The sequence below is a fragment of the Grammomys surdaster genome, unplaced genomic scaffold (assembly GCF_004785775.1).
Source record: "Grammomys surdaster isolate TR1022 unplaced genomic scaffold, NIH_TR_1.0 125690, whole genome shotgun sequence".
In the NCBI taxonomy this organism is placed as follows: Eukaryota; Metazoa; Chordata; class Mammalia; order Rodentia; family Muridae; genus Grammomys; species Grammomys surdaster.
The window spans coordinates 574,857-585,010 of record NW_021620526.1 but is presented as its reverse complement, the minus strand read 5'-3'; the positions used below and the strand labels follow the sequence as shown (position 1 = coordinate 585,010).

Genomic DNA, 10,154 nt, shown 5'->3' with positions numbered 1-10,154 from the left:
CAAATGGCATCCAAATCAGGTAAGAAGTCCTTGACATAATGGGGATCAAAGTGACCAGGCCTGAAAGAGGGCACTATATGTATACAATCTGTTTGTGGCCCTTTCTTTTGAGGAAGATTTCAGCCTTTAACTACCATCATCATATTCCATCTAATATTTGACTAATTGCCTTGGCATGAAGGTGATTTTCTTATATTCACCATCTTTGAACAATTCTTGTGTAGGCATTTGATCTAGATCATTTTGTATATACATGTTCCATTTTAATTTAAGTCAAAAGTATCTGTTCAGTTTTTTTCCCAGAAGAGTTTGCAGGCAGCCATGTATCCAAAGTAAGCAGGAGACATATATTCAGGCACTACTTTGCTGAGGGGCTGGCTAAAACTACAATAGAGCCCACTGCTTTAAATGTTGGAATGATCCAACTATTTCCCTCTCCCTCTCTCTCTTCCTCTCCCTCTTCCTTTCCCCGCCCCCCCTCTTATGTTTGACAGAGGTGAGCTTCAGTTGTCCCCACTGACCTCCAAGGCAAGAAACTATTTATAGGTTACTTCAAATGTTTCCATAGGTGTCTTTACATTCTACCAGTTCATATGCCTAGTAAGCCTTGATGGGTGCATGGAAGGTGTTAGGTAAGTAATATCATATGAGATAGCTCAGCCTGACTCTGTAGTGAATCATCCAATGAATCCCAGTCAATAGTGGTCCTGGATCTCAACACCCTAGACCTCACACAGCCAAGGTTTCTACTAGAAAAAGTAGCATCTCCTGTCCTTTCTGAAGTGGGCAGAGTGAAAGTGAAATAAACACATGCAGTGCTATCAGCTGGGGGAGACTGGAATACTAAGATGAGAAACTGGACAAATGGCAAGTGTTTGGCTCAATCCAAGCAATGTTTAAGGGACAAGTCAATTTTCTGTTTTACATTTTCATTGAAGTTCATAAATATGATTGAGAAAGTGATTATACTCAGCTTGGAACAAGGTTGAAAAGAATCCTGAAACACATGAGGGAAGACCTGGGGTTTGGGGTTTGTATGCTTCATGGGGTATACAGTGCTCTAGTTGCTGTGCTGCCACTACTATCTACTGTTTGCGGATCATACCCTTTATAGCTGATTCCCGGTTCACATATGTGGCCCAATAGACAAGATTGAATATGGCAAAGAGCACAGGGAAAATGATGCGGGAAATTTTGTCAACCTTGCTGACACTGTTGTAGGTCTTGGTCTCAGCAGGACTGTCTTGCACATAAGTGGCCTTGGGTGAAGCAATCACTGTTGGAGTTGAAGAAGCACTTGGAGCAGCAGTAGCCTTGGAGATGGTAGAAAACTCAGTATCCTTGGCCAGGTTGATAGGATAGGTGGTTCCTACGATGTTGAAAGTGGTGCTTGTTTTCTTTGTTGGGGCTGCTGGTGTTTTCTTCTAGAGGCAGAAAAAGAGGGGAAGTTGGGAGGGAGAACAAAACAAACAAAAGATAATGAATTCACAGCACAAAGTACCCTCAGAGACTACAGGGAAGAAGAACCATGAGGGGCATTAAAGAACCTACTAAGTAGTCAGGTTTATGTATAGGCATAATATTTTTAAAGCAGAAAACCTGCATGCACATTTTTCACTATCTTAGTCAGTCCCAACGGACACCTTGACATAGTGAGTCTCAATTTAGGGATTGTCTATGACAAGGTTGGCTTTTGAACCTGTCTGTGGGGGCTTTTCTTGATTGTTCACTGATGTAGATGGTTCTACATCACTATGGACACCACTATTTTTATGCAGGGGGTTCTAGACTATACTGAGAAAGCTATCTAAGCATGGACCTTCAGATCAGCCAGAAAGCAGTATTTCTCCATAGTTTCTGCTTCAAGTTCCTGCTTGAGTACCTATGCCAGTTTCCCTCAGTAATGGACTGTGACCTGAAAGTGTAAGCCAAATCAACCCTATCCTCTCTTACACTGCTTTTGGTGAGTGTTTTATTACATCAGCAGAAAGAAAACTAGAAGATTAGCTTTCTAGTTATATGCATTTAGGTAAATCACATTTCCTTTGTGAGCTTTACTTTCTTCATTTGTAAACTGAAGATGAAAATAGCTGGCAGACTGGTGAGATCAGGAGAGAGTGACAATGGGAATTGGCAGGAAATGTGAGGTCTTATAGACTGTGATTTCATCCTTCATAGTAACCCTATGAGGTAAGTGACATTATTCCCACTCGATATGTAAATCAGCTTCAGATTAAATGGCAAAGCTCATACTACCAATCTGAGTTCCTGACTTTTGTCCATAGATAGTCTGTGCTGCTTTCTCTTATAGCACAAGATACTCTTGTTTACCCGAGGAAAAAAACTTCAAAAGGCTGCGACCATCAAGGGACACACCTCCTGTGTGTCCTGTGTGTCCTGTGTGTCTCCTGTGAAGAAGAGAGCTTGGTGAATCTGTAAAGTCCTTCTGTCTTAAAGATCATAATAAATTATATGGAGTGCTGCGACCATCAAGGGACACACCTCCTGTGTGTCCTGTGTGTCTCCTGTGAAGAAGAGAGCTTGGTGAATCTGTAAAGTCCTTCTGTCTTAAAGATCATAATAAATTATATGGAGTGTTTACATGCATCACCACAACAGCATGCTGTTCTCATGCACTATAAAGGTGCTTATCAAAGTAGGGGGTATACAAAGGCTTTCCACTCTTGCCAGGCTGCTTATGGGAACCACAGCCTCCCCAGAGAGAAAGGGTTTTTTTTTTTCAGCATAAACTCTAAAACATAGTAAGAAGTATTCTCTGTCTCTCTGTCTTTGTCTCTGTCTGTCTCTGTCTATCTCTCTATCTCTGTCTCTGTCTCTGTCTCTGTCTCTCTCTCTCTCTCTCTCTCTCTCTCACACACACACACACACACACACACACACACACACACACACACGCTCATGTTTATGTGGTCCTGTGCACTGGAGCTGCCATCTTGCAAAACAAAGGAGACAATGATTAATGTTTATGTCTGGACTAGAATAGAGATGCTATGTAGCAAGGTGGTGAGCTAGCTCCTAATTGCAGCCCAAGGCAGTGGCCTAATTCAGAACCTAGAAACTCTCGCCATGTCTTCCCTCCAGCTCTTCTTCAGATACCCCAGTTTCTTTTATGCCATTTATGAAAACATAGAGTTAACTTCTTTATTCTAGCAGTTCTCCCCTGATTTCCTTCCTAACTTTCCTGTTCTTTTGTTGCCAGTTTTCCTGCATCTCTTTTATTACTTTCTTCAGAATTCTTATCTCTTTTATCTTTCTGCTGCTAGACCACAGTACTATTCACTTTCCTGATCCAAATAAAATAATCATTTTAAAATATTTATTGAATATCAACAGGGTCAAAAAGTATGCTAGATATTTAGGGTTAAGTAGAAAGGTTGGAATTTGTACTCTAATCTCTTTTTTCTAACTGCTCATAACAGTCTATTGTTGAAGAGAGCCTATGAACACAGGACTGTCATAATGTGTAACTTGAATCCTAACTGTTTTGAGTAAAGTGCTATCAATGTGCATGCAGGTGTGGAAAAGGCAGCTCAAGAAAGGCTATGAAGTTTCCTGTCTATATATTAAATGTTGAGCAGGAATCATCAGACTATACTGCAGCAAAGGCCATGCAGAGGCCCAGAACACTGTTGGGTGGCAAGGAGTTTGCTGTGGCTGAATGACAGTTAGCATGGGCAAAAATAGTTACAGGAATTGAAGGCACAGATAGAAAAGACTAGTTCTTTAAAGGGCTTGTATGGTACACTCTGCCTGCCTATGTTTTAGCATCAGTGTTTTCAGTCAGGGGCAGGGAGTGTTGGGAAGTAAAGGGAGGGAGAGTGTGCAAGATAAGGGGGTGTTCATTTAAGTAAATAAAAAAGTCTGACTAATAGGACATTTCAAAAGCAATACTTTTCTTCCTGTTGGAGGATTATAGTCGCGTTGTTATAAGCAGAAGGGGCACAGAGCTCAAAGCCTTCTAAGAACCTTATAAATGCTTTAAATACTACATGAGGCTCATTTATAATTAACAAAGTCATTGTGTGAATAGAGACCCGCTGCTAAATGCTTTTTCTATTAAATAAAATAGTGCTTAACTTGTCCTCCTGCTTATTAGCTTGCTTGGTAAATTCTTTTTTTCCGTGATTAGACAAAAAACAACCACCAAAGCAGGAAAAACAGAAGGGGAAGAAAACATTATCCTGACTTTGCTAAAAGCTTTTACATTTAGTCATCTTATAAGCTGCTTATGGCTAGGTCTTTGAAACAATCACTTATGGCAATAAACATGTCCTTTGTTTTCTCAGCCACTTTATATTCTATAGGTAAAGAGATGCAACAGTTGATTTAATCATAGATTATTTAAATAGTAAAGTAAACTTACCTTTTAGTTTCTCTCACCATTTCCAGCATGATATATTCTAATCACGATTACATTTTTTACCTGCCTTGTCAGAGCAGGATGCAGAGAAGTTGTCCTTTCATGAGTGGAGACTGATAAATTTTGTGAGATTAAAAAGTATTCTGGAGATTAACTGTGAGTGTGCTTAACATTATTGAATTGTACTTTTCATTGTTTAAAAAATACAGTGTTGGGAAGGAGATAAGAGAGAGTAATGGTGACAGCAATCAGATGAATTGCATACATACGAAATTGTCAAAAACAAAATTTAAGTAATAAAAATAAGAACAAACTTTTTATCACAATTTAAATTTTATACATCTATCTATATGTGATAGTAGTTTTAATTGTCAACTTGGCAAAATCTGGAATCATTTGGGGAGACATTCTTAGTGAGAGGTTTTCTAGATCAGGTTACTCCATGGGCAACCTGTTGGAGATAGGATCTTGATTGTGTTAATTGATATGGGAATGCCCACTATAAAAGTGGGCAATTTCATTCTCTAGCTTGGGCCTTAAATTGTACTACAGCACAGAAAATGAACTGATCAGTAGGCATTCATTTCTCTCTGTTCTTGACTGTGGATGTGACTGGCAGTTCAAGTTTTTGTCCTCTTACAGTGTTATCCCCTGCAGTGCTGAGCTCTAACCTGGAATTGGGAACTAAGATACATATCTGCATTCATTTAAGTAATACAATGAACCATATTGCTCTATCTAATTCTGCCTATATCTAATTTTAACTATCCATACTATATTGTTTATGGTAGTTACTTTACATAATATGTTCATATATGAAAAATATATAATGAATCAAAGACCTTGCCCTGAAAAACCTCAGGGAGAGAACTCAGAGATAAAGATTAATTACAAAAAAGAGACAATTTGAGGATGAGGAAATAGTTCAGGGAGACCTAAGTTAACACCACCAATAGCCATGTAAAAACTGGGTATGGCAGTACATGAAGACAACTAAAATCCTAGTTCTGGGAAGACTGGAGAGTCCCTGGGGCTTGCTGGCTAGACAGTCTAGTTGAATTGGTGACATCTAAGTTCAGTGAGAGAGTCTGTCTTAACAAATGAGGTAAAGAATGTTAGAGGAAGACAGGATCAATTTATAGGGACTAGTTAAGCCTACAGAAGGGAGAGGAAAATGCAAATGGAAGACCAGCTTCTTGAAACAATGGGACTTATCTAAATCATACATGGGGAATTATCCAGGTTCAAATTATTACTGCTTAGAAGGAAAGAGTGGAAGAAATTCAGATACTACCAGTATTTTGAGGAGAGTAATGAAACTCAAGAAATTGAGGTAAACATTGTATGATGGTTTCTACTCTCCCTAGAAAGACAGTAAAAGAAATAGAAGGCTAAAGATATGGCTCGTCGGTTAAGAAAGCTAACTATGCTTGCAGAAGACCCAAGTTCAGTTTCAAGAACTCACATAAGCAGTTAGTTCACAACTGCCTATAGCTGCTAAGTGGCTGTAATCATAATGATTGTAACTATATTAGATGAAAAAATAGAGACATTATATTTTAAAGACTTCATATGCTACTGAATTACTAAATATTTCTAAATTGTCTATTATGCAGCAAGTTATCTTGTGTATGTTAGGGATATAACAGTAAAGAGTAAATCATGATCTCTGTCCTCAAGGTCACATTTCACTGGATATGTAATGGCAGTATAATCAAACAAATATATACACTGATACCAGGCAATGAGAACTAGAATGGAGATACACAAGAAAGGTCAGTGCAGAGTAGGATTGTTAATGCTAGTTAGAAAAATTATCTTTAAGGAGGCGATCTAAGACCCAAATAAGAGAAAACAACTGCTCAAATATTCAAACAACCAAATTTCCTGGGAGAATAGTAATCAAAAAGCATTTTGTGTTTGGAAGAGGAATGACTTGTTCTAGGTTAATAGAAGATTCAACTAAGGATTGAGAGTAGTGAAGGAAAAGGTTAAATGGAGATTGCAAAACTAAGTGTAATGATACATGCCAGAAATGCCACCTACTTTGGAGATTTAGGTAATAGGACAACTAGGTGAATGTCAGCCTGGGCAACACAGCAAGATTCCATCCCAGAAAAAGAGAGTGGCACAGGTGCACATACGAAAGAATTCTTATATCATAACTAAATTTTTGTTATGCTTTCATGTGCTAGAACTAATTCATAGAATTGAATTAATATTTGTTCTTAGTCTCTTAATTTTAATCTGTCCTTTCAAACTTCATAAGTCTTTCTGATTTTTAATTCAAAAATTAATCACTCCCTAACAACCATTAAGTATTTGAATCTTCTACCTTGTATTTCTTGTTTTTTAAATTTTTTTATTGGATGTTTTATTTACATTTCATATGTTGTCCCCTTACCCCATCCCCCACCCAACCAGGAACCCCTATCCCCTCACCCCTCTTCCTTCTTCTCTGTGGATGTAACCCCTACCTACACCCCCACTCCCGACTTCCCACCCTCAAAATTCCCACCCCCTGGGGCGTCCAGCCTTCATGAGGCCAAGGATCTCTTCTTCCATCCATGCCCAGCAGGGCCCTCCACTCTTACATATTCAGCTGAAGCCCTGAATCCCTCCCTAAATGCTCCCAGACTGGTGGTTTAGACCCTGGGAGCTGTGGTTGGTTGGTATTGTTGCTTTCCTCATGGTGCCACAAATCCTTTCACCTCCTTCAGTCTTCACTCTAACTCCTCCATTGAGAACCCCATTATCAGTTCAATGGCTATGTGTGAGCATCTGCCTCTGAATATGTTAGACTCTTGCAGACCTCTGAGGAGACATCCATATCAGGCTCTTATCAGCATGCACTTCCTGACTTCCACATCAGCATCTAACTTTGGTGACTGCATATGGGATGGATACTCAGGTGGAATGGTCTTCAGACGGCCCCTCCTTCAGTTTCTGTCCCTCACTTTGTCTCCATATTTGCTCCCTTGAGTATTTTGTTGCTCCTTCTAAGAAGGACCAAATCACCCCCACTTGGTCTTCCTTCTTTATGAGCTTCATGTGGCCTGTGAGTTGCATCTTGGGCATTTCAAGGTTCTGGGCTAACATCCAATAATCAGTGAGTGAATACCATGTGTGTTCTTTTGTGATTGGCTTACTTCACTCAGGATGATAATTTCTAGTTCCATCCGTTTACCTAGGAACCACTCGAATTCATTGTTTTTAATAGCTGAGTAATACTCCATTGTATAAATATACCACATTCTTTGAATCCATTCCTCAGTTGAAGGACATCTGGGTTCTTTCCAGCTCCTGGCTATTATAAATAAGGCTGCTATAAACATAGTTGAGCATATGTCCTTGTTATATGTTAGAGCATCTTCTGGGTATATGCCTAGGAGTGGTATAGCTGGATCCTCAGGTAATGCTATGTCCAATTTTCTGAGGAACCACCAGACTGATTTCCAAAGTGGTTGCACCATCTTGCAGTCCCACCAACAATGGAGGAGTGTTCCTCTTTCTCCACACCCTCGCCAACATCTATTATCACCTGAGTTTTTAATCTTAGCCATTCTGACTGGTGTGAGATGGAATCTCAGGGTTGTTTTGATTTGCATTTCCCTGATGACTAAGGATGCTGAACATTTCTTTAGGTGCTTCTCGGCCATTCAGGTTTCTTCCCTTGAAAATTCTTTGTTAAGATCTATACCCCATTTTTTAATAGGGTTATTTGGTTGTCTGGAGTCTAATTTCTTGAGTTCTTTGTATATATTGGATATTAGCCCTCTATCAGATGAAGGATTGGTAAAGATCTTTTCCCAATTTGTTGGTTGTCGTTTTATCCTATTGACAGTGTCCTTTGCCTTACAGTAACTTTGCAATTTTATGAAGTCCCATTTGTCAATTCTTGATCTTAGACCATATACCATTGGTGTTCTGTTCAGGAAATTTCCCCTGTGCCCAAGTATTCGAGGCTCTTCCCCACCTTCTCTTCTATTAGTTTCAGTGTATCTGGTTTTATGTGGGGGTCCTTTATCCACATAGACTTGAGCTTTGTACAAGGGGATAAGAATGGATTAATTTTCATTCTTCTACATGTTGTCTTCCAGTTGAACCAGCACCATTTGTTGAAAATGCTGTCCTTTTTCCACTGGACAGTTTTAGCTCCTTTATCAAAGATCAAGTGACCATAGGAGTGTGGGTTCATTTCTGGGTCTTCAATTCCATTCCATTGATCTTCCTGCCTGTCTCTGTACCAATACCAGGTAGTTTTTATCACTATTTCTCTGTAGTACAGCTTGAGGTCAGGGATGGTGATTCCTCCCGAAGTTCTTTTATTGTTGAGAATAGTTTTTGCTATCCTGGGTTTTTTGTTATTCCATATGAATTTGAGAATTTCCTTTTCTAACTCTGTGAAGAATTGAGTTGGGATTTTAATGGGGATTGCATTGAGTCGGTAGATTGCTTTTGGAAAGATGGCCATTTTTATTATATTAATCCTGCCAATCCATGAGCATGGGAGATCTTTCCATCTTCTGAGATCTTCTTTGATTTCTTTCTTCAGAAACTTGAAGTTTTTGTCATACAGGTCTTTCACTTGCTTGGTTAGATTCACACCAAGGTATTTTATATTATTTGCAACTATTGTGAAGGGTGTCATTTCCCTAATTTCTTTTTCAGTCTGTTTATCTTTCATGTAGAGGAAGGATAATGATTTGTTTGAGTTGATTTTATAACCAGCCACTTTGCTGAAGTTGTTTATCAGGTTTCGGAGTTCTCTGGTAGAAGTTTGGGGATCACTTAAGTATACTATCATATCGTCTGCAAATAGTGATATTTTGACTTCTTCCTTTCCTATTTGTATCCCTTTGACTTCTTTTTGTTGTCTAATTGCTCTGGCTAGGACTTCCAGTACTATATTGAATAGGTAGGGGGAGAGTGGGCAGCCTTGTCTAGTCCCTGATCTTAGTGGGATTGCTTCAAGTTTCTATCCATTTAGTTTGATGTTGGCTACTGGTTTGCTGTAAATTGCTTTTACTATGTTTAGGTAGGGGCCTTGAATTCCAGATTTTTCCAAGACTTTTATCATGAACGGATGTTGAATTTTGTCAAATACTTTCTCAGGATCTAGGGATATGATCATGTGGTTTTTTTCTTTGGGTTTGTTTATATAGTGGACTACATTGATGGATTTCCAAATATTGAACCATCCCTGCATTCCTGGGATAAAACCTACTTGATCATATTGGATGATTGTTTTGATGTGTTCTTGGATTCGGTTTGCTAGAATTTTATTGAGTATTTTTGCATCGATGTTCATAAGGGAGATTGGTCTGAAGTTCTCTTTCTTTGTCGGGTCCTTGTGGGGTTTGGGTATGAGTGTAATTGTAGCTTCATAGAACGAATTGAGTAGTGTTCCTTCTGTTTCTACTTTGTGGAATAGTTTGAAGAGAATTGGTATTAGGTGTTCCTTGAAGGTCTGATAGAATTCAACACTAAAACCATCTGGTCCTTGGCTTTTTTTAGTGGGGAGACTTTTAATGACTGCTGCTATTTCCTGAGGGGTTATGGGACTATTTAGATGGTTTATCTGCTCCTGGTTTAACTTTGATACCTGGTATCTGTCTAGAAAATTGTTCATCATTCAGATTTTCCAGTTTTGTTGAGTATAGGCCTTTGTATAGGATCTGATGATTTTTTGAATTTCTTCAGTTTCTGTTGTTATGTCTCCCTTTTCAGTTCTGATTTTATTAATTTGGATACTGTCTCTGTGCCCTCTGGT

At 39.0% G+C, this 10,154-nt stretch overlaps 1 protein-coding gene across 1 annotated transcript in view; it reads right to left on the bottom strand.

Moving 5' to 3' along the window:
• Positions 1-1,085: 1,085 nt before the first annotated feature.
• The window catches only part of Gabra3 (gamma-aminobutyric acid type A receptor alpha3 subunit), a 158,665-nt gene continuing 149,596 nt past the window's right edge, over positions 1,086-10,154 (bottom strand). Inside the window, exon 9 of the mRNA XM_028787990.1 lies at positions 1,086-1,424. Within this exon, the coding sequence (XP_028643823.1) occupies positions 1,086-1,424 (339 nt within the window). The remainder of the gene's footprint in view (positions 1,425-10,154) is intronic.